Genomic DNA, 24,996 nt, shown 5'->3' with positions numbered 1-24,996 from the left:
CTTGATAACAGCTACTCGTTCTATGTGCACTTCTGGTTTGTCTGCTTGTTTAGAAGAAAATTGTAGTGGGTTGAATGTGGCCTTCAAAATGTATGTTCACATCCCATCCTTTGAAAACCCATGAATATGACCTTATTTGGACAAAGCATCCTTGCAGATGTAAAGAAGTTAAGGATCCCAAGACAAGATCTAGGGTGAGCTTTAAATCCGATGACTAATGTCCTTTTAAGAAGAAACAGGCAGAGGGAGATGTGAGCCCCAGACACACAGAGGGAAGAAAGCCATATGACCGTGGAAACAGAGATTAGGGAAGTGCAGCTTCAAGCCAGGAGGTCATCAGAAGCTGGAAGAGACAAAGGTAGGCTCTCCCCTAGAGCCTCCGGAGGGAGTGTGGTCCTGACAGCACCTTCACCATAGACGTCTGTCCCCAAAACCATGAAGGAGTCCATTTCTGTTGCTTTTAGCCACCATGTTTGTTGTCATTTCTTAGCAGACTAATATAGGGACCTAAAACTCAGGCTTGTCCTGAATAGATTCTCCCTGACAGTTTCCAGAAAAAGGGAAGGGGAAAGTTCTCACCCTGTTATACCAATATAAGAGTCAGTGAGGACCATTCTGGAATGTCTAACCCCTGCCTTGCCCCAGGCTCTGGAGCCAGCCTCTGGATCCTGACGTTCTCCTCTTCCCTTTCCTCTCCATTCACCCACGATGTGAGAAACCCNTCTCTGAGCGAGCAGTCCAGGAGCCATTTTCTTGGTCTTTATGTCCTACCTTCTGATCTCCCAAACATGGTTATGAGGCACCTTTCCAATTCAGCTGGGTCCCACTTCTAGAGCCAAAATGATACCTTGAAAGAATCAGACACGAATAAATCAAAAGTTCTTCTTCCAGCCATTAATTCCAAATAAGCCTTGACACGGACCAGCCTTGAGGGATGTAACTACCAACCAGGTAGCCCCCGCTTTCGGGAATATGCATTCTAGATGTGCAATTCCCTTAGCAACTTTCTCAGCTTTTTCACATGATTTTATTTTTGTCTTTAGAAGTTTCACTCTGTGCTTTTGCCATAAGCTTCTCCGAACTCCTCGGGGATGCTGTGACTGCTTGTCCGTCTGTGTGAGCTATAGTGCTAGGCTCAGGGAACTTGCACACCTGCCCTTGGTTTTAGAGCACTGGGTGCCTTTCAGGAGGCTGGTAGAGTGCCTCTCAGTCCAGCCGAAGGGGGTCATCACATCCAGGGGGAGGTTCGCAAAGGCAGCCTGAGAGCCCGGGCTGGGGTCAAGGGAAGACTCAAATTTCCTCTCTTTAGACAACTCATTAAAGTTCCCAGTGTGACAGATGGGAGCCTAGGACAGCTCATACAGGGACGTTCTCTCTTCTTCTAGACCTGGTGTGAGGCTAACCCCTTGGAGAACCTCATGGCACCCTCAGTGGTAGAAAATGCATCCACTTCTTGATAACAGCTACTCGTTCTATGTGCACTTCTGGTTTGTCTGCTTGTTTAGAAGAAAATTGTAGTGGGTTGAATGTGGCCTTCAAAATGTATGTTCACATCCCATCCTTTGAAAACCCATGAATATGACCTTATTTGGACAAAGCATCCTTGCAGATGTAAAGAAGTTAAGGATCCCAAGACAAGATCTAGGGTGAGCTTTAAATCCGATGACTAATGTCCTTTTAAGAAGAAACAGGCAGAGGGAGATGTGAGCCCCAGACACACAGAGGGAAGAAAGCCATATGACCGTGGAAACAGAGATTAGGGAAGTGCAGCTTCAAGCCAGGAGGTCATCAGAAGCTGGAAGAGACAAAGGTAGGCTCTCCCCTAGAGCCTCCGGAGGGAGTGTGGTCCTGACAGCACCTTCACCATAGACGTCTGTCCCCAAAACCATGAAGGAGTCCATTTCTGTTGCTTTTAGCCACCATGTTTGTTGTCATTTCTTAGCAGACTAATATAGGGACCTAAAACTCAGGCTTGTCCTGAATAGATTCTCCCTGACAGTTTCCAGAAAAAGGGAAGGGGAAAGTTCTCACCCTGTTATACCAATATAAGAGTCAGTGAGGACCATTCTGGAAGGTCTAACCCCTGCCTTGCCCCAGGCTCTGGAGCCAGCCTCTGGATCCTGACGTTCTCCTCTTCCCTTTCCTCTCCATTCACCCACGATGTGAGAAACCCTTTCGGTTTGTTTTCCATTTTACATGTTATCTTTAAAAGTTACTTTTAATACACAGGTATTCCGACATAACAATTTATGAGCTTTTGTACACATGCCCGTGCTACGAAATGATTAATTGAGCGTTGTATGTTTTTATCAAAGGAAACAACACAAAGATTTCTCCAAAGTCCTGTTTGACTAAAGATGATTAATTTTAATTTTCACATGAGCGGCATAATGCTATTAATCATTTAATATGTTTAATCATAATCTCTGTAATTCCTAATTAGGTTTATTAAGCTGAAACATCCAGCAGTTATGTACAAATCCAAATCTAAGTTTCTTTCTTGGGATGTGAAAGAGCTTGTTTTAATTTGCATTTGAACAGCAGCTTCTAACCAGAGGGAAGAAATGGACTGTAACCTGAGGTCTCAGCTGCTGTGTCTGCAAACCTTAGAGTCTTAGGTCACAGCACTAAGACCCCAAACGCGTGATTCAAGGACATCTCTGGGTCTTGGTTGTGTAACCAAACGTCATGTTACCAACAGAGAAAACACAGCTCCCTGCTCTGTTTGGGCCTGGCTGTTATATACAATATTGTATTTGACTATCACTTAAAGACGCAAAGTGGACCATTCATTCATCCTTCATTCGTTACCTTATTGATACACTTGGAATCCCTTCACCTGTTCAGTCAGTGACTCAACCAGCCATCTGGCCTGTGTTTACCATTTGTCTGCCATGGCTCAGCCCCGATGTCACATGCTGGTCACACCGCACCCCGCGATGATCCATACGTGGCTCCTCTTAGTGTTTATCATGAAATATGGTCTTGCTCTGCTCACAGGGCCCTTTCCAATGCAACCCCCCCACCTCCCCTGCACTGTGCTGTCCTGTCTGTCCTTCCTTCATGTATGCCCACTGACCGTGACACTAAGGGGTCCATGTACTCCCCTGAATCCAGAACCGGATTTCACCTCTGCGTCTTTGCCTGTGCTTTGCCCTCTGCTGGTATAGCATCAGCCTCCTTCGTCTCTTCTGTTAGACGTCTCCCCCGAAAATGTAACCGCCAGAATTGGCAGGCCTCCCAGAACATCCAGCTGTGCAGTGTGTCCCTGATTTATGTTTCCTCAGCCCTCTGTGGGTCCCTTTGACCCCAGCCTCACAACTCTCTCTTCCCTTCTTTCTCTTGCATGGAACTGGGTACCGCGTGTGTTGGGAGGACTAACTTACGTGTCCAATATATAGTAGTTGCTCAGTAAAAACATGCTTAACAAGCAAATGAGAACTTTTCCTTTGTATGTTTCCTGAGAGAGGCTTTTCCACTCCTTGTTCTTGACATTTTAAGAAAAAGTCACCATCACTCTAAAAAATTGCCTTCCATTTATTGATTTCACATGCCAAGAACTCTACCGAGCTGGCCTGTTTTACTGCAATCAGTCTTCACAGAGCCTTAGAAGGTGTGCACTATTACTGTTATTACTCATTTTCCAGGTTAGAAGACCGTCACCACCCTCCTCCTTATTCCACTCCAACAGCACAGACAAAATGACCAAGCACAGTGTTGGCATTGTCATGACATAGCACTTCAAACCTGTAGATCCTCGGATGGGGTTTTGGATACCAAACTGGCTTGAAAGAGTAGTCTGCCAGCTTCTGGGAAATCTTAGCTTCAAAATGCAATTCAGAGGGTATTAGGAAGGAGAATGCAAATGAAGTCTGTCAATAAATACAAGGATTGGCGAGAAAGTCACTAATAATGCCCATGTTATGGTGGTTTATATAATATATAAACCATATTTACATAAAGCATTTATATTTATATGCATATGTAAAAACATTTATATATATAAAAAACATATAATCTATATATATTTTTTACTTTGTGAAGTTGTCTCCTCTGTATCTTTATTATCTTACACCTGCCTGATTGCATTGATAGTTTTGTCCCAGGTATATGCTTCTAAATTGTTTGAAAGTGGGTGATGCCAATTCCTCCCTCATAAATTGAAAGGTCTTCCACATAGGTTTTCCATTACAGTTTTGGGGAAGCAAGTAACTGACGTGGATGGCATCACCTGCCACCCAGAGGCAATAGATGCTAATTGCAGAGAAAGTGTCTAGAAGCATCTCTAGAACCAAGAGTATGGGAATGGCTATGACACCAAATGTTACTGTGACTTTTTTCCTGGTTCCTGCCTGTATATGTGCTGAGGTAATATCATGTTGTCCAGGCTTTTATTTTGGCAAGAGTGGGAAGCAGACTAATGAGTTATGCTGATAGCATAACCTTATTGACAGCAATATAATCCGTAAAATGTTCTCGAGTTGTTCTAGATCCGTGTTGTCAGACATGGAAACCACTAGCCACAGGTGGCTACTGAGTACTTGAAATGTGGCTAGTATGAAGGAAAAGCTGGATTTTACATTTTACTTAATTTTAATTCATGCAAATTTAAAGAGCCACACGGGGTCAGCTGTCATGGACAGCACAGGCCCGCACAACCAAGAAACAAGAAGGTAAAACCTTTAAAAAAAAAAAATTAAGTCAATCAGATAGTTACCTGGAGTGCAAAACACCAAACAGCCTTCTGTAAATAAATGCTTTATTACATTTGCTACTGTTTTACCCGGACAGTCCCAACAATTATGCAGACACATTTGATTGGCTGCTGAAACTCCCCCAACACCCCCACACCCACTACCCCTCCCCTTGCTTTGTTTTTCTCCATGGTGCTCTCCTTCTACCAGCTCCATATTTATTCATTAATAAGCTTATTGCCTCCTCCACTCACACCCTCCCTAGAAGAACTACCCTCCGTGGGGGCAGGGTTTTGTCTGCTTTGCTCACTGCTGAATCCCAGATCCACCTTGGGCTCTCAGAGAATGTTCAATAAATGCTTCCTGAATGGATGAATGAATGACCCAGCAGCTCCTTCCTTGTCCTTGTTCTTTCGATCCAGCATTTTCCTACCATGTACGGGAAGCTAAAGCACATTGGAAAGAGCGTACAGGTCCACTCAGAGCCTCTTTACTCTTGTCCTTTTAGCAGACAGATGACGCGGCACCAACGGATGGCCAGCCCCAGACACAACCTCCTGAAAACACAGAAAACAAGTCCCAGCCCAAGCGGCTGCACGTCTCCAACATCCCCTTCAGGTTCCGAGATCCGGACCTCCGACAAATGTTTGGCGTAAGTAGCGCGTTTCTCCTCTGCAGTGTCTGCACTGGGGTCCCCAGAGCTCTTTCCTCCTCATGTAAGCTCTTGGTATTTATAACATGAAGGTGAGATGTTTACATGGGGGAAAAGAAAGGCATGTTAGACCCTAGTCTGTGGGTATATTGTGGCCAGAATCTCTTTATGATTTTAGTATAAATGTCTTTGTAGAGGTTCACCATGGTCCCACTTTGCAAATGGTCTTATCCTAACTAGTAACTGGAAAATCGAATGGAAAATGAGCTCTCAGATAAAATAGCATTGAGAGAAGCCCACTGATGATCCCAGATCAAGTGGCCTGGGACCCCGTGTCATGGACAAAATATTTTGTGTCCTTTGGGTTCTTCTTTCTTTCATAGCTGCCAAAGTTATCATGACTTATCCCTGCATACCTCACTCTTTCCCAGGCACTGTGCATTTAGATTTCAGAGGCAGCTTTAGAAAATAATGACTTCTGCTTAAAGCTTCATTGAAAAGCAAAACAAAGAAAGCTAGGGATCTCTAAGTCTGACTTGCATGGTGCATTATACACTCTCCCTCAACCAGTGATGAGGATTCACAGGCTCTCGTTGTGATGTTCTCTGCCACAGATGACAGCCTTGCTCAGCTACCAGGATTGCAACGCACAGCAGGGCAGAAGCCACCATCAACCCAGAGACAATAGATGATAGGGTCGCTTCCTCATGGGACATGATGACTCGGATTCTTTTTCTGGATGAAATCTTGCACTGTCCACCTTGAGAAGGAATGAGCTAGCCATGTCTCAGGCTCTGAAGGACAAAACTCTGACAGGTCTTAGATATCCTTAGCGGGTTTTGTTTTGTTTTGTTTTTTGCAAATGTAGTCAGCCTATCTGTCCATGACATCCATCCCAGCACTGATGGGAGGTGTCTGTGGATTCCATGAACAGACCTACATCCTTAGCATTTGACTTAGAGTAAAGGTTGGCCGCCTGGAGATTGTTCCTCTAAGACTTTATGGATGGATGCAAATATTACAGGAGAAATAAGAAGGGGCCCAACTTTAATGCCAAATCCTGGGCCAAGTAGACCTCATTCCCCCAATGCAAAGGGGAGCCCTGGTTCATGACTCTGCGATTGTGGGGTTCGCCTGCATGCACCTCCTACTGCTTTACCATGCTCGATGTTTATCAAGTCTGCATCTGACACAAAGGCAGAGGTAACGTCCTAATATTCAGATACCCAGACTTGAATCCTGACATTTCGGCGGAAAAGGTCAGCTTCTGCACTTTTATCTCTCTCGTTTGGTAATAACCTTGAGTTGAGCCCTCTAACTCTTGCAGAGTAGAGATACCCTCGGGCACTCTCAGGTCAAAGATGACTTTGAAAAGTGCAGAGCATTCAAAGTGAAAGTGGAGGTTAAGTGTGTATAAAGCAGTGAGACCGGGTTTGAATGATGGGCAGCCAGAGGAATTAGATTCCTTTTGCCACGTCAGGTTAGAAAGTCTTGCTCCGCAGTCCATCTTTACTCGTCAGGTGTCACTGGGAGTTTGGCTTTGAATGTGGCCCTCTTAATGACCGTCCTGGTGCTCTTTAACGGTGTCACTCACTGCCCCGCAGCCCACCCCAGCTCCCAATCCTGAGGGTGCTATTCCCTCCCTCGTCTTCTCGGTTCTCTTGAAAGTCACCGGAGGGCTACCCAGCCAAGTCAGAGAGGTACTAGAAATAATCCACAGCTGGAACTCCCAAAGACGGTATCCTGCTTGCATGGATATCTGGGCCTCTCTGTTCTTACAGGGCGAGGGCAAGCAGTGCAGAGCAAGATCCTGCCAAAGATTGAATGTCCTACCCAGTTGTCAAACCATGATCCAAATCCACTGGTTTCAGAGCCAGTTTTTGTAAAAGTCAAGATTTCCAAGTAACTGACAAGGCATCAACTTGACAAGATGATAGATACGCTTAGTATCAATTAAGAAAATGCGGCATACATTCACAAATATTGAAATTAATTTCGTTCATCACAAACAGCATCTGTGTTCATTTTTAAAATATGCAAGAATTTTTTAATGAGTTTCTGCTATAAAAATTTGGGGGCACACACAGATTCCTGGATTTTTTGTACTAATGCTGAGACCTCCTTGGTTTACAACTACTCTTCTGAAGAAATGGAATTTAAATACTAAAAATCTGTTCTTCCCAGCCAAGCATTGGTGGTGGCAATCCCATTCTGGTTATATGATTCATTTTGTGGCATGAATCACATTGAAAGGCATCTGTAAACATTCCGATTGGCTCCCCACACTCCAGTTGAGAGAATTAAGTGTGGTTTCTTCTTACCGGTCATACTTACTGTAAGGAATGACATTTTGATTCCAGTTCGGTCTTTTCCAAGTCATCTGGACATGACATCTCTTCTCTCCTTTTATTGCTGTATTTTGCCTTTGCCCCTTCACTTTGGTTAGGGCTAGAATGGGGTGATTACAGAGAAAAACCCTCTCAAAGATTTCTGTGATTTTCTCCTTTGTCTCTTTTGTTAAATGCGACCATGGAGATTTGAAACCCAAACCGAAGCAAAACAAAAAAGGAAGCTCCTTTCTCCAGCAGCCTAAAACCTAGCCGTGTTCATAACAACTTTTGCAACCATTAAAAATTCAGCTGTGAAGTTTGCAATTTCTGCAGGCCCAATGGTCACTGCAGATGCCTCGCATTTTGTTTTTAATTTGTGGCGTCAGGGGGACCGTTCATTGAGATTTTGGCTACCTTTCTTCTACCATGTTCTTCAGTACTTGAAATTCTTTACTTCCTCCTCCTTTGGAAGGATTTGTTCTAGTGTTTGGCATTAAATCTTCTAACTATTCATAGATTTTCTTCCTTCTATCCTTCCTTCCTTCCTTCCTTCCTTCCTTCCTTCCTTCTATCCTTCCTTTCTTCCAAGGTGGAACATTCCTTGGTCAAGAAGTTATGTGGCCACAGTGAAGCCAGACTCTTTTTACAACACCAGTTGGGCTGCTATTGAACAGATTGGGGCGTTGGTTCTGGATGTTTCCCTGAGAGAAATGTTGGTTCTGGTCTGGCTACCTCATTCTTGAGCTCTGTCCTCATTTCAGGGAGCATTCATGAGGGTGTGCGTCCTTTATGTTTGAATTCTTGATGATTGCATGAAAGGAATGGGTGGATTTCCCAAATTGATTATAATGGCTTGCTCTTGGACAGAATGGTTCTTTAACCTAACATCTAAAATGTACACATAGCTGGGTTTTGGGTGAGAGAGGTGGTTATGAAACATCCAGACCACTGACACGACACATTGCATCATAGAACTGTTTTCAGAAGTAGCTACTCAGTGAGTGTAGGATTCAAATTTGCACAAGACCCTTGTTGACGTCACAGCCTTGCTTTTGATACAGACACTCTAGGCATGAATATGATCTACTGAAGTCACTCATTATTGTCACCCCAAAACAGACCACATCACATGACTTTCAGAACAACGCAAAAGAAGCTTTCATGATCACCTTTTTAGTAACAACATAGAGAGGCCTGCACCTTTGGCATTAATGCCAAATTCCATGCACCGTGCTGTTATAACGAGTGCGGCCTTTTTTTTTTTTGGACCTGACATGGTGTCTCCCATATCTGCATTCCAAACATGAAACCAAACCTAAGAAAACTGAGATGATGCCTTTTCTTCACCTCTGTGTGTGCTCTTTGAACGAACCTTTACTTTCATGTTTTGTGCTGTATCCACTGGGCATCTTCCACAGTTTTTCAGAGAAATATTATTTGATGAGACTGTCTCAAAATGCCTGGTACGTATTTGCCCCAGTGCGTGATGCCTAGAAGCTTCCGGATATTATTCTCGATACCGCTATTGAGACACCTTGCGTGCATCCCGAGACGTTGTCGAACGCGGCTGCACATGGGTGTTGAGCAAACTAATGCAAGTTAAGTCTGCGAGTCATGTCTATTTAGACTGAACATGTGCCAGCTGTGTTTACATCATTAGCACCAAACTTCCCAATTAAACTGTTGGTGCTATAAATACAGTATGCAACTGTCTTAGGAATGGGGCTCCTATCAGCGTTCTTCTCACTGCTCATTTCACTCGTTCTGAGAATCACTCACCCAATGGCAACTGCCAGAGAGGCAAATATTTAAGACCATTTCAGGGCATATGGTGTCATTGTTTCATTTAGGGAATGACACATGCTAGGATTACTTCTTGATTGGTTGGTTCTGTCTCAACCACATCTTGTTTTAAAGGGAGTGTTTTTGTGTTGACTGCTTAGAGAATGTTCCATAAATGACATTGGCTTCCTGGTTTGGGGGAGTCCTTTTCAAGCGTCCCTGTTCATAAATAGGTGTGCTTTCATGCTCTTAGGCCTGAAATAAATATGATAGCATCGGTGTGGACTGAATAGTCTAAGGAGGTCATATCAAAATCACTGCTTCTGAGGACTTTACAAATGGGAGGAGTTTTTACTATGAAATCCAGTTCACCTTTCAACGGCAAATCCTGCATTTCCCAAATCTGAAAGTTTTCTTCTATTTTTAATGACTTTCTCTGCCCAGATCTAGGGCACTGAAAATGCTCTGTAGAATATTCTCTTGACCAAAAGGAAATTAGTGTCCACAAACTGCAGGGTGAGTTAGCTGCAAGTTTCTTGGTATTAACGTTGTACCTGCTGGCGGTGTAGTCCTCCCCTCTCCTCTCCCAGCTGAGCTCTTCTTCGTTTCTTCTTATCCTTTTACTTCTCCGGGAAGAAGAGAAGCACGTCCGTCCGCTCAGCAAGACAAATTGAATCCGCAGTCCCCTGACCGCATCCGTGTCCTGAGGGATGGGCGCATTTCCATGGCATAGCTTTGGGTTTCCTTTTTCTCCTAGTCAGGACTACTTCTGTTTCAAGATTTTAAGTTCTTTCTCTTCACCTGGAGTATGCCTATCTTTTTTTCTGTCTTTCCAAGGTAGGTAGATTTATTTGTATGTTCCAGAGAATAGCCTCTGTAGGTTTCAAATAATTTTTTTCTCGAATCTTAGTAGGACCCCCTTGACACTTATTCTCAGGGTCCCTCCCTCCCCGTATCCAGTGACTGAAGCCCAGTGGTCAGGGGAGCTCCCTCTGGTTCTCTGTGTTCTAAGCGTTTGTTCCTTTTCTGTCCCCCCCCCAACCACTCGGCCTCTGCTACATGAAGACTGCTTACTGCTTTCCACCCAGGGGAGAGAGACACAACACGAATCTCCTCGGGCAATAAAGGATGGAATAAAAATCCAGGCTGCAAAAGCAAATGGAATAATACGAAAGCTCAAAATAAAGGAAAAGGAGGATGGACATATTCCTTCATGTGATTCTGTTTACTTTTTAATCACTAAAATGACCCCTTGCCCTCATTGTGCATCAGGGTAAAATCCCCATCATAGTTTTCCTGGGCTACGTCATATGCTTTTATGACACCCTCTCCAACCTGTGCACTCAAAAAATACCCATTGTATTTCATGCAGTCTAAGAAAAAGGAAAGGACTCCAGTGTCAGGAGAAGAAGATCTTGGACTATCAGATCCTTCTGGTTTGAGGGTCCACATTCCCTTATTTTTAAAGTGTGGATCACAAATTGCGATGTGCATATCTCACTAGGACTACGAGATTTCGCAAATTAAAAAAAATACAAAATGACAATCGCTGAATTTGAATTTTAGATAACATATTTTATTAAGTATGTCTTAAATATTGCAAGGGTGTAATTATCCTGAAAAATTTGAAATTTAAGTTTAACTAGGCATCTGTAAGATAGTTGGCTGCCCTATTTGTGATCTGAAACCATGTTTCCAGGCCTGAATATGTCGAGTTGCTTTCATGTTCTATAGAGCCTATTCCTGCTAATTGTCTAAAATCTATTTGTTTGTTTAACAAAATGGAGAATCGTCTTGAGAGAAGTACATTTCAGCCTCAGGGCTAATCACAGCTATGCTGGTGTCTTGATTATGATGGATGTCCACATGGTGGCTCTTGCTTTTATCTGTTTGTACTTGACTTCTCTTATATGGCCTGGCTCTTACTGTAGCTTACACCCTCACCCTCACCACCAGATTCCGCTTGGACATTTTACCATCAAAATCCCATCTCATCAAGGGTGCTTCTCCCAGTGGCTAGTGGAGTAGCCTAGGAGGGTCTGTTTATACATCAGCTAGTTTTAATCTTTGCTGCTCAGTGCCTGGGAAAGCAATCGTGCACACATAAAGAAAGGAAAATAGAACTAACCACCTGATGACAGATTTTGCGCAGGCCCATACTATGATGTCTCACTTGGTGGGGTATCCAGTAAAGTAGAAATCATATGCGTGGTTGTGCTTTCTCTTGGTTCAAGCACACCTCTAAGGATAAAACCACATAAAATGTCTATCCCTGATATTAAAAGAGAAAAAAAAAAAACTCTGACTTGGGGTATAATTACCAATGTGGATAATGTGATTTACTCCATTTCTCTTGCTTATAAAACATTTCTATTTCTTTGCAGCAATTTGGTAAAATCTTAGATGTTGAAATTATTTTTAATGAGCGAGGCTCAAAGGTAAGCAATTTAATTTACTTTAGGATTGTTTAGCTTTTTTTTAAACGTTTGCTATGGATAATGGGAAACAACTGCACTGTTTTAATTAGCACATTGTGAAAATACACTTCAGTGGGAATTCCTTTAGAGACCTCCTCCAGTTTCCAAAATGGTGGGAAATACATTGGGTTCAGTTTAAATGTATAAGGGGGTAATTTAAAATTGCTGTTTTATACCTATCTATCTATCTATTTATCTATCTATCTATCTCTATATATATATATATCAAGTTTCCAGAGGAAAATTACCCATGCTTAAAAAATAATGTTGTTGCTACATTTTTGTTTTTCAGTGATAATTATGTTCTTTATATTAAAAAGTGAGTTGATAGTCTCATGCGCAGGTAAATATGTGATTATTCTGTATTAATAAAGTGCAGTTATTTTCCTGGGTTGTAGGGGAGAAAATTTCATATACACCAACCTTTTGAATATAATTTCATTCATTAATATATTTACCACTCCACATTTTGCAATTTGCCATTGCTTTGAATTTGTTTTTTGTTTTTGTTTTCTGTGGGAGACCAATTTTTAAGTCGATTTTTCTAGACCTAAGCATGTTAGTAAAAATCAAGGGTTATATAGAAAGGCTCCAACATCTTCAGCATGGACATATGTTGGGGGAAGAAAAGGTCCAACTCTCTCAAAGCATCCTGTCTATCAGAGTTCACCCAAATGAGGTCCCCAGATCAGCAGCACCTAGGAACGTACCAGAAATACAAATTCTCAGGGTCCAGCCCAGACCTACTAAATCAGATGCTCAAAATGGGAGCCCAGCAACCTGTTTTAACAAACTTTCCAGGCCCATCTTTAAAGTTATAAACGCTGTGTTTTCCTGTTTTAGACAAATGCCAACACTTTGTCTAAATGCAAAATGCCTCTTTGCCCACTGGTGTTTTGTGGTGGCTGAAGTGTCCTCATCCCACCTGCATGCACAGAAAACTCTAGGGCTCTATCAAAATCTTCCTTGAGGAAAAGCAGTGTGTTCAGCTTAAGAGCAGATACTGAGTTAGAACGGTCCTGTCAGCGGACTCAGAGGTTGACCTCAATGGCCAGAAATTGACCCTTTTCAATAACTCTGCCTGGTTTCTAGAGCACCAGTCGCCAGGCTGTCAGGAATTCTAAGCTCCCATCTTGTATCCCCAGACTGTGCAAGTGGATATTGGGACAAATTGCTTATCAGATAAGAGAGATACTGGATTAAGCCCCGTAACTTTCCTCACGTAGGCAATTTGGGACAAGTAAGTATCCAGGAGGGTTACGAGAAGAGCTGGTTTTCTCTAAGGGGCCAAATGCCAGCCCTCCTGGGCACAGCAACCACCTCCTTCCCATGAAGCAAACAAATGGGTGTATTATACCCTGGGCAATCTGCACCTTTTCCCTCCTGAATAGGGTGATGTAGCTTGATGCGAGGGAAGAAATTCCAGTATTCTCCTCTCCACAGCCAAAATGATGCTACGATATGCTGGATGAGGGGGAAAAAAATCAATTCTGGTTCTGCTACTGCAGGGGTTTTCTTCTCCCATAATTTCATATGTTTTAGTTATTCTTATATCAGTGGCGTGAGCTCTAGAATGGGGGAAACCTAAGCTAATTCTCTTTCTGCCCCTTACATGACAGTCATTATAGGAGCTATTTCTATACCTGCAACGCAAAGTGCATTAAGAATAAAATGTGCGCAGGGGAGCCCAGCTGGCTCAGTCAGTAGAGCCTGCAACTCTTGGTCTCAGGGTTGTGAGCTCGAGCCCCACGTTGGGTGTAGAGATTACTTTAAAAAAAATCTTAAAAAAAATAAAAGAAAGAAAAGAAAAAAATGTGCCCAGCCTAACTAATCCTTTTCACTCAGGCCTGATGCATTCTTGACAAAATCCTAGAAGATGACCCAGAATGTTGGCCAGCTTTTTTGTAATCCCAAGTCTGTAGCACTACTGCTTTCAAAGGTTTTCTTTTTTTTTAAATTTATATTTAATTTATATTTTGTTTTGTAACTTTTGCCAGTTGGAAAAAGCTGTTTAATTCCTTTTGAGAACTGTTAGGGGACATTAGAAGAATATCGTTTGCTATTTTGAAAGTACAATGGAGGTACAATTTGTAATCCTTCCTCCGTCAGGGCCGTGATTAGCCTGTCTCTGGGGCTTTAGCAGTGAACACCGTTTAAGTTTGCTGCATCCAGAGACTGACTTTGTGAACCTGCTTTTTACTTTGGATTAGGAGGCATCCAGAATAGCCCGGGTGGGTAGGCTCCCTCCGAAAGAGGCAGTCTGGCAGGTGCCGGGGGCTGACTGTTTCGGTGTGACTGGAGTGTCCTCGAGACAGTCCTTTGGGGAACTGCTAAATGGGGACAGCAGCTCACACAGGGATATTTTTCAGACTTGACATTATCCTCTGCTGGAAAGGGCCTCATTTAAAGGGACATTTCCATTTAAATCGTTGAGAAACTTGAACCACTGTTACGACCTCGTGTTCATCATTTGGAGCAGGAGAAGCAGCCAGGAAGAGGGTGGGCCCTTCAGAGCTAGGACCTCACCTTCTGGCTATTCTCTTTGGAGCCGGTCCCCGAGACAGGTCACTCAGTGCTCAGTGAGTATGGCTATGTGTTCTGGGTGTCCGGTGTGTGTGTGTGTGTGCGCGCGTGTGCGTGCCTGCGTGTGCGTGCCTGCGTGTGCATATACCCTATTCAGACACAGGTTCTATCTCTGTTATCCTGAGAATGAATAGCGTAAATGCTCATGGGTACATGGATGGCAAGTATACAGGGAAGCCACATTTTAAAAAGATCCGCCAGACTTTGAAAATGAGAATTCGATAGCATTTAGGAGTGAGAGATCCTATCATTCATTTTTCCTCTTAGGAGATTTAGAAGCGTTTTGTCGAACGCTGGAACGAGGTATGTGGGGGATACAGCCACATACCTGCTGCTTCTTAATGTACCCGGGGATACACAGCCTGGTCTTTGATCCAGTAGGTTGTCTGTGAGGACTGGTTCCATCCCAGGTACAAGAAGATGGGTGAATCCGTGGGGAGTGAGACCCAGGTGGTCCTCATAGACTTTCCTGAGTGGTGGGGGAGACAGACCACTAAGACCAACAACTTCAGTGGTGCGCGCTGTGCTCTGTGGCAGGGGGAGGGGCTGCTGAGAAGCCGAGCACGGGGACCGATACTGTGAGGGGTGAGAAGGCTTCTGGGAGGAAGGGGCATTGAAGCTGGGAGCGAACATTCTCATGAGTAGGAATTTCCCAGGGAAGGGAAGGAGGGAAGGTGGTCTTCCAGGGAGAGGGAGCTGCACGTGCAAAGGGGAATGGGAAGAGGTGAGACGTGAAGCACTGAGTCCCTCAGAAAATGAATCTGTAGACTCGTATCCACAGCTCCCCTCTTATAGGTAGTGCTCTGCACCAGCAACTAGAGGATTTTCATAGACGATGAAAAGCCAGCGCACTCTTCTTTCTTGGGTGTTTTAGGGTCTTTTTTTTAAGTTGTAGAATGTTACAGGTGCATTAATACAAAAAAGGAAGCTATCACCTAAACACACGATGAAACCAAAACAGAAAAATGACTGGGATATGGGAAAAGATCAGAATAACGATTCACGAAAGATTTTAAAATAAGCAAGTCACACTGGCCAGACGGCCCATATCGGGGTCCCCGTTAGTGTGCTTTCCCAGGTGGGGCGGCATGTGTCACCGTCACCTTACCGGGTCTTTTCTCCTGCAACCTTGCACCTTCTCTTGGCCCCACCCCTCTACGGAGGTGAGCCCTGGCAGCAGCGCTTCTCCTGAAGCAAGGAACACCTGCTCTGTGCTCCGCGAGCCCCAAGTGCTCTAGAATGTTAAGGGTTTCACATCCGGCATTGCACCCAGCTCCTGTGCTCTCAGGCCAAGTCCAGAATGTGCTTCTTCCGTTCCCCTCCTTAAGGCTGGGATAAAAATATTCAGAATGTTTTTAAGAACTCCAAGTTGTGGTTTCCTTGAGATAGAATTCTGACCTCGAGGCAGGATAAAGGAAGCAGCCTCAGCACTGGTTTCAAAGAGTTGCCCAGCACCTGCACTTGGCAAAGAGGGTGTTTGAAAACGGTCGGGTAACTGGTGTCACTCTCCGAATGAGAATTCTGGCAGTCTTCTGGCCCAGGGAGGCCATATCCCTTCTTGTCTTGGGAGGAGGTGTGACTGTCCAATGGAAGAGGTAGGACAGTCCTTTTGGTATTTGGGGACTGTGCCTGCAACAAGCACTTCTGAACCCAACTTTCTAGAATCTCAGCTAGTCATCTCAGCAGCTGAAAATAAGAAATACTGAGGACCTCAAAAAAAAAAAAAAAGAGAGAGAGGGAGGGAGAGAAGTTTAGCAGAAAATGAGAGTAAGAATAAAAGAGTCCAGGTATATTATCTTATTTCAAAACAGAATAAGAAATTGGGAATGTAGTGAACTACCTGCTTTGTAGTTTGTAAACTTCACATGGGTTTCAAAACCTATTTCTATCTCCACCTTCATGTCTCCCTGATGCATAGAGTGCTGATTTTAGGTCAGTGTGGTTTGCCTTGGGGTCAGACAAGCATCACGGTGATGTCATTCTTCGGGATGACATTTGGCGGGTGGGTTAAATGTTCCTTTTCCCTGGGCTCCGTACCTCGCAGCTCTGCGGTGCTGATGACTGTTGCCCAGGGACAGCAGTGGTGCCACCAAGCCGTCCTTCTGTAAGACTCGGACTGTGGATTTTCTTTGCTTGCCTAGTGAGAGAATTGCCCCTGATGCAGCCAGCATCCTTATTTCCCTTATTTGTTCAATGCATGACATTCTGCGCATGCTAGACAGTTTGGTTTTGAGGGGACAATGGCTGTACCCCTGCACCTAAGATCCAAACATCAACTCAGACAGATACTCATCTCTGAAGCTCCCTCCAGTCCATAAGTTGCTCCTTGGAAGTCAGCAACGTAATATTCTACCTCATACAATGACCTGGAAATTTCCTTTGATGCTGCTTAGTGATATTGGAGGCCATGAAAAGGCAGTTGCTGGGCCACACAGTAGCTTTGTCAGCAGACAGATTTCTGGGCTCCACTCTGGGCTTCTGATTGGGTAGATATGTGGATATCTAAATGTTTCATATGCTATGCCCCCCACTTCCTTTCACTGTGCAACCAAGTTTGGGACCCTCTGACCAAGAGTCGGCGCCATCAATAGAGCAAACCCTTCAAATTCTGTCTTCAGTCCATTGAAGAGCTGGCACAGAGGTTAGGCGTCTGCCTTCGGTTCAGGGCGTGATCCCGGCGTTATGGGATCAAGCCCCACATCAGGCTCCTCTGCTATGAGCCTGCTTCTTCCTCTCCCACTCCCCCTGCTTGTGTTCCTTCTCTCGCTGGCTGTCTCTATCTCTGTCAAATAAATAAATAAAATCTTTAAAAAAAAAAACAAACAGCATGTCCCTTTATTGAAGTTTACCCACTTGCAAATCGGAGTCCCAACACATTGCATTGTTTCACCAGAACGAGCTGCGTGAATTTACACTGGAATGGTTTCAAAAGGTTNCATGTCCCTTTATTGAAGTTTACCCACTTGCAAATCAGAGTCCCAACACATTGCATTGTTTCACCAGAACGAGCTGCGTGAATTTACACTGGAATGGTTTCAAAAGGTTGGTGTATATTTCTGAACAAGATGTACAAATATTTTTAGGGGTTTTAAAAATAATGTGTCATATTTTCTGTACTCTTCTTAGGAACAGTGTCAGTGAAGAAAAAAAGGTGGATTTTTGACAATGTGACGTTTAGTGGGGTTGTTTTTTGAGGCTGAAATATTAAAACAGAATATGCCAGTGGCGAAGTAAAGGGTCTATTTATTATCTAGCAGTAAGGGAAGAAGTGCCCAGAGTGTTATTGTGAATAACATTCTCTTAACAAAGCTCCTTTATTTTCTACCTGTTGATTTGACAAATGAATATCAAGATAATGTCTTAGAATGTTACAATACGTACATACATTTCCCTTTTCAGTTAATGAAGTGGCCTGGGAAGTTGACAAATTCAGAAGCGTATATGTTTTTGAGGGGAGGGGGAAATATTAATATAAAAGAGTGTTACTTGACCTGTTTGCATTATTAATCAATTAATGTTTATTTCAATTCATTTCATGTGATTATTTTGTTTATTAGATCAAAGACTTTAAGATTTATTGTGAAAAAAGGTCTTTCCTTTTTTTTAGGCTTCTAATTTTTATTTTTGAGAAGTAAAGGCTGTAAAATTGACAAATTTGAATAACCCTAAAATTGCATGAAGAAGAGATGTTCTTAAGACCACACGGCATGACTCTGTAGGCAATGTTAGAAGATTTTGGCATTCATTGTTGAATTTCGTGCACACGTTTTATTTTATTTTATTCTTAATTTGCATGTCAAGAAAGTGGTTCCCTTTTTTTCCCTCATTATTTCATTTTCTTCTCTGTGAAGACACTGTAAATTTATTTTGATCTCATTTTCTTTCCGTTAGACTTATTTTCTTCTGTAGTGACATTTAGAAAGGTATTTTTGGTATCGTTCTTTGAATTCTTCAGGGGTTACAGCTAACTGGTGACAGAAAAAAAAATCTGGTTCACATTTGTCGCTTACTTATTGCACATCTTCGTATTCTTATAATTTCTCTAATTTGCATGTTACAGAACTGAAGCCAGGACAAGAAATAGAAATTAAAGCGAGAGAACGTTACACAGTGGTCGTTGACTGGAATAATAATCTGCATGTTGTTTTCCCCTTCTCCCTCCTGCATGCAGGGATTTGGTTTCGTAACTTTCGAAAATAGTGCCGATGCGGACAGGGCGAGGGAGAAATTACACGGCACCGTGGTAGAGGGCCGTAAAATCGAGGTGCATGTTCAAAATATTTTCCTTTACATCTTCTTTATAAATGTCTGCTTCACGCTCATTCGTTGTTCCAGATGCATCATTGTGTCTTGTATGTGACCCTACTCCCTTCTCATTGTTTATATATATATAAATATTTATATATAAAAAGGAAAACTGGCCTTACTTTTTTTTTAAAATTTTACTTTATTATGTTCTTATTACTGATGAAAGGTGAATGGCACACGTGAGACATAAGAAGGGTTACTCTGAACTTCTTTTTTTTTTAATTTTTTTTTATTTTCTGTGTTTTATAATTGATGGGTGCAGTAGGCTCCAAACAGTGGAGACAGTATGCAAAACAAAACAAAAAACAAAGCAGTTTCTTTTCTTTTCTTTTCTTTTTTTCCTTTTCTTTTCTTTTTATTTCCACTGCAGGGTTGACGAGGGATCCACAGTGGTGTCCAAATTGAGTCAAATGGTGAAAGCAGTAGAATTTGGAGGAACAATTGTTTTGTTTTGTTTTGTTTTAAATGAGAGGTCTTTGTCACTGAACCTTTCATTTTTTTGTTCAAGAAGCCAGTTTGAATCTTTGCATTCTTTTGATAATAAAGTGACTAACCAAACAGGATTTCCTGTTCAATATCTGGCCCCTCTTCACTGAAAATAAATAAATAAATAAATAAAAATAAATGCTAAAATTTCGATACTCCGAATCTACTCTTTCTACCACTGGATCTCCCTCAACATGGCCACAGGGTTATATTTGTTAAAACTTTAAAAAAAAAAAACGTTAAAAATGCTTTAGTCTTTGGAGTAAGATGTTGCATGTTTTGCCTTTCGTTTTCCCCCTCTCGACGATAACGCTTAGGCCCCTCACCAAACTCTCAGTAACCATGGTAACTGTATACAAACCCATGCTGGCGATGGTGGTGAATGGTAAGTGGTGAAGTCCATCTGCCGCTTCACGTATTTAGTGCTGATTATCTATATACATATATATACCACGTGGATTTTTTTGACTTGTCGTATTAAGTTTTCTTGATGCTCTATTTTTTTGGGTACCGGTACGCCTGTAATTGAGTGTACGTTCTAAGCGAGCCTGGGAGGCACTGACTGGATTGAGATATGACAGTGCACATCTTACTCAGATTGTTAACTCCATATTGTGTTAAACAATGCACCCTCTCTTTTATCCTTTTGTTAGCTGTGACTTTAAAGCTTGAATGATCTTGTTAATTCTTGCGATGTCAAAGGCTCTTGTTCCAAGTGTTGAATGCTAGATGTTGCTCTCCCGATGGTCCTTCCCTCCTAAAGTGTTGCACACGGCTTAATCTTGTTTGTCCCTTTTTTTTGACATTTATGTTCCCTTGTACCTTGTCTCTCCTCTCTTCTACTCCACTGCATGTTCCTTCATATGAATTTTATTTTGTGTTTAAAAATATTTATTGTTTCTGTGTTACCATGGAGTACACGCATGCTTTTAAATCTTCAATTATGCAGTTCCTTTTAATTTGCTTTTACTGTCTCCTTATTAAACTTTTAAATGATATGACATTGCTTTATTGAAATGATTTGTAAGTTAAAATGGTTATGAAGTAAATGTAATTATAAAAATGTATGATTTTGTTATGCACCTACTGCCTTTTATAAATTAAAATGCATTTTAGTGTTTTTTTTTTAAAATAAGTAATCACAGTCATAATGCATGCAACTAATTGAACTGTGGGCTGGCCCTGGAGTATGTGCTCATTTGAGTTTTCTATGTGCATAGGTAAATAATGCCACAGCACGTGTAATGACAAATAAAAAGACTGTCAACCCTTATACAAATGGTGAGTAGAGATCGGCCTTTTATAAGTCATCCCTAGCTCTGAATCTATTAAGTAACTTAACCAGCGAATATGTTTCAACCTGTTAGCCTTAGTGTGGCTACCTGTGTCCTCGCTGCTGACCTGCTACAGTGAGCCACCTGAATCAACACGCTATTTTTCAGTGACTACACTTACCGTGGTAAGCCCCGAGTAATGGGCGGAATTGTCGAGTCACCATGTTCTAAAGCTGAAACTAATATAACACTGTACGCCAACTAGACTTCAATGATAATTTTTTAAAAAATAATTTTCACAACAGAGGTGAATTTAGTTTTCAACCTACCAGAGGTTGAAAGCGTGCATGCCCTTCCTCCAGAATCTCTCTAGAACAACCCCCATTTGGGGTGAGATGCAGTAATTATTCAGGGATCACCTGGGTCATTTACTTTGCTGTTACTCTAGTAAGTCGAGGGAGGATGGAGGTTTCGTTTGTTTCCTTTTTTCCCACCACAACCTCCTCGTGGATCTCTAGTCATTTCTGGAAGAGGGATTGCAGAATTTGGTTCTGGCCTTGAGTCTTGTCTGGAGCTGTGAGGATTTTGAAGTGGCTTGGAGGGTGCCTCCCGAGGAGCTCCATAGGATGAGTGCAGTATTTGCTTGTCTCTGGGTTGCGCAGTGCTGTTTTGAGCCAGACGAGGATGTGGCCGCATACCGCACACCCCTTCGGGACGATGCATCTCTGGTCTCCGAACCACGAAGCCGTCTCAGAACTCCCCATGGAAGGAATTCACACGTACAACAAGGGTTGAAAGTGTTCTACCTTTTTGATTCTTTAATCCTTCTCAGAATGCATCTCTCTTAAGATATATGAGGTTGGGGGGGGGAGCTGCTGATATGCTAATCACATACTTAAGTGTACCAAAAAGCTAGGAAGAATGTAATGCAGTAAGTTAAAGTGTATACACTAAGTGGAATAGTTTACCCATTAAAAGGAGCGAGATGAGGACTCTGCAGGCCCCCTAATGAATGAAAAATTTTAAAATGAAGAAGTATAGCATGATTTCAAGTAAATTATGGAAGGCGCATTGCATCAAAATGCTAATGGTTGAGTTGCACTGTAAGACTGGAAGATGTTTTTCCTTTGTTTTGTAAGTTTTCAAAAATAATATATTACTGTAATAAAGGAAAATGTATGAAATGTTCCATTTTAAATATTTAATTACATGTGAAGCATGGAAATACAGACTCATTCAAAATAAAAGAAAGAGGGGCACCTGGGTGGTTCAGTCATTAAGCATCTGCCTTCAGCTCAGGTCATGATCCCAGGGTCCTGGGATCAAGCCCCGCATCGGGCTCCCCACTCAGCGGGAAGCCTGCTTCTCCCTCTCGCACTCCCCCTGCTTGTGTTCCCTCTCTTGCTGCCTCTCTCTGTGTCAAATAAATAAATAAAATCTTTTAAAAAAAAAAAAGAAAGAAACATTAAAGAAAAGGTTAAATATATTTTGAATAATGGCCCTGCCAGCTTGGTGTCCTAGCCTCCCCCTCAGAGGACACCACCGTTATAGATTATTGTCTATACTTCAACTTTGCATTTTTCTGCATATATAATAATAAGTAAGTATTTGTAGTATTCACAGTATCATGTACATGCTTTTTATATAAATGATGTCATGGTGTGCACATCATTTTTAATTGGCTTATATATCAATATGGAGTTCTTTCAATGTTAATACATACAGACTAAATTCATTCTTTTCAGTGGTTACATAACATTCTATGAAATGGGTATATGGGTTTATTCTGTTTTTTTTTTAAAGATTTTATTTATTTAAGAAAGAGAGTGAGTGAGAGAGCGAGCGCAAGCAGGGGGAGTGGCAGGCAGAGGGAGAAGCAGGGTCCCCGCTGAGCAGGGAGCCAGATGTGGGATTCGATCCCAGGACCTGGGATCATAACCTGAGGTGAGGGTAGACACTTCACTGACCAAGCCACCCAGGCGTCCCAATATATGGGTTTCATCTTACCTTCCTCCCATACTGATTGACATTTAAAACTTGTGGTGGTGTTCTGAACAGTAATATTAGCATTTAGTAGTTTTGTTTTTGTTTTTCTTTTTTCTTGTGCCAACAATTACCCATTTGGCTAAGTCAGTCTCTTCTTATTTGTAAAGGGGGCACCATTAAACAGAGATATACCCTCAATGTAACAGGGCTCACCTTGAAAGATCAGAAGAATTATTTATTCTGTTGACCCATTTTTCCAGCTCCAACAACCCGAGTCATGGTCTTACACAGTGTAGAAATTTTCCACAACAGGGTTTGAATGCCTATTGCTGAAATGAAACAAACTTGTGATTTCTGTGCCATGAAGCCTTTCTACTTGGGTAAAAACAATAGCTCTGCAACTAGCCAGAGTTAATATGTGATGACATCAACCCGACTATGAGGCATTTCCTTTAATTATGAAGTAACAACTATGTGGGTGTATGTGCACGTGTGTGCACTCATGAGAGCTGTCATGCATGTGCATAGGTGCTCAGGCGTGCTGTTGATGTGAGAAAATGAAGCAAGGGAAGCCAAATATTATTCCTTAAGCCATATGGATGCATATGTATTTTAAAGAAGGAGTTATTGATCAACGTCCTACCCAGAGGTTGAACACTAGCCCAGCGGAATTTGGGGACACAATTCAAAGCCCATCCATTAATAGCCAACATTTCTGGAACACTGACCGTGTGGCATCATGCTAAGCATTTTAAATGCACTGGGTCCACATGAAGTCTTACAAAGAGGACATACTTATCCCTATTTTAAAGAGGCAAAACCTGAGGCTGGAAGAGATGAAGTCTTTAGTGAAGTCTTTCCCTTTTATTCTGGAGTAACAGACCTTGTTGGCCATGCTTGTGTGAATGCAAGAACATCGCTTCCGCTCCATCATCTTACAGACCTGCACACAATGGCAACCGACCACAATAACAAAAGGATTACTCAATTTTCAGCCCCAAATGCCTCTTTATGTGGCATAAATATCCCGCATCCCATTCCAGGTAGCCATGCATTCTGAGTTTCAGGGAATAAGTCGTGTGGGTTCCTCATCCATGTACCTGAAAGGGGGCACTTAGGGACTTATCCTGTGAGTATGGGACCCCAGGGATGGATGGACGGACGGTCACAGCAGAACAGACTTAAGAAATAAATACAAATGCCAATTACATAAAGCAGCTGGATTCTGTAGAAGACATTGTGGAGACTTTTGGTATTCAAAGAAAAGCAGTTCTCAAGGCTTTTCCAATCCATAATTTGTGGGTATCATCACTACAAATAACCTTTCCAATAAATTGCAATACAACAAAAGATATGGTGCCCTCTCAGATCTTTGACAAGAGTGACTATGTTAAGAGGGGATATTGTCATCAAAGAAAGAAAGAAAGAAAGAGAGGAAGGAAGGAAAGAAGAGAGAAAGGAAAGGAAAGTTACTATGTGAGATGACAGCTATGTAAATTAGCTTGATTGTGGTGATATCTTGCAGTGTATATGTAATATCAAATCAACAAGTTGTACACCTTAAATATGTACAAATTTTGGTTGTCAGTTATACCTCAATAAAGCTGGGGGTGGGGAAGAGAAGATAAGTCAGGACCCATGAAGTCACATCAAAATGAGAAAAGTTATAGTTACCAACTTACCCTTCAGCAAATACACCTTCCCAGAGTCATCACATTTTGAGGTCATCTTCACAGGGTGAAATGTCACTGTCCGTGCCACCATCACAATCATGCATTCCTTCAGTCACATGTCCAATAAGAGCTTAACCAGCCACCAAATTTCCAGTGACGAGTAAGACCAGACCCGAAGCACAAGCAGGTTCTGCTATACCATCGTCATGACATTGTATTTCCTAGGACATTCGAACTTGGACATAAGAGAAGACTGTAGAATGACAGCCAGGGGTCTGCAAACACTATCCTTCAGAGAGCTTCCCAAAGAGGGAGCTGGGCTCCTTCAGTATTGCCGATTCCTCCTGAGGACAGCAGCCCTCAGACCAGAATGGGGGCTCGTTGTTCTCACTGCAGATCAAATGTTTGTTGTGCAAACCAAGTTGAGAACCAGATCGTCAGGGATTCCCTGGATGTTGGAGAAGCATGGATGTTGGGTGTGGATCTTTTTTTTTTTCTCAGCTTAGGAAGGATAACAGTTGGACCAAGAAATCCAAGACTATAGAGAGAGAATTAGAGTTTGTGTCAGCTCTGCCTTTCACTGGCTGTTGAATTAGAGGCAAGTGGTTTAAACCCTCCACACGCCAGCGTTCTTAAGTGGAGATTGAGTTATAATGGGACCTACTCTCTAGGGTATTGGTGCTTCTTACGGAGTTGAGTACTCAACACAGGACAAAGCGTACAAAATGCCCTAAAAATTTAACTACACAAT

General features: G+C 42.4%; 1 protein-coding gene across 16 annotated transcripts in view; it reads left to right on the top strand.

Annotated features, from left to right (window-relative positions):
* The window catches only part of RBFOX1 (RNA binding fox-1 homolog 1), a 2,017,010-nt gene that overhangs the window by 1,875,913 nt on the left and 116,101 nt on the right, over nt 1–24,996 (top strand). For all 16 annotated transcript variants that reach the window (XM_034670396.1, XM_034670397.1, XM_034670388.1 and 13 more), the window contains 4 exons: nt 5,203–5,346; nt 11,843–11,896; nt 18,690–18,782; nt 20,533–20,593. In XM_034670396.1, the coding sequence (XP_034526287.1) occupies nt 5,203–5,346; nt 11,843–11,896; nt 18,690–18,782; nt 20,533–20,593 (352 nt within the window). The remainder of the gene's footprint in view (nt 1–5,202; nt 5,347–11,842; nt 11,897–18,689; nt 18,783–20,532; nt 20,594–24,996) is intronic.

The sequence above is a fragment of the Ailuropoda melanoleuca genome, chromosome 10 (assembly GCF_002007445.2).
Source record: "Ailuropoda melanoleuca isolate Jingjing chromosome 10, ASM200744v2, whole genome shotgun sequence".
Classification (NCBI taxonomy): Eukaryota; Metazoa; Chordata; class Mammalia; order Carnivora; family Ursidae; genus Ailuropoda; species Ailuropoda melanoleuca.
This window is presented reverse-complemented; position numbering and strand designations above follow the sequence as displayed.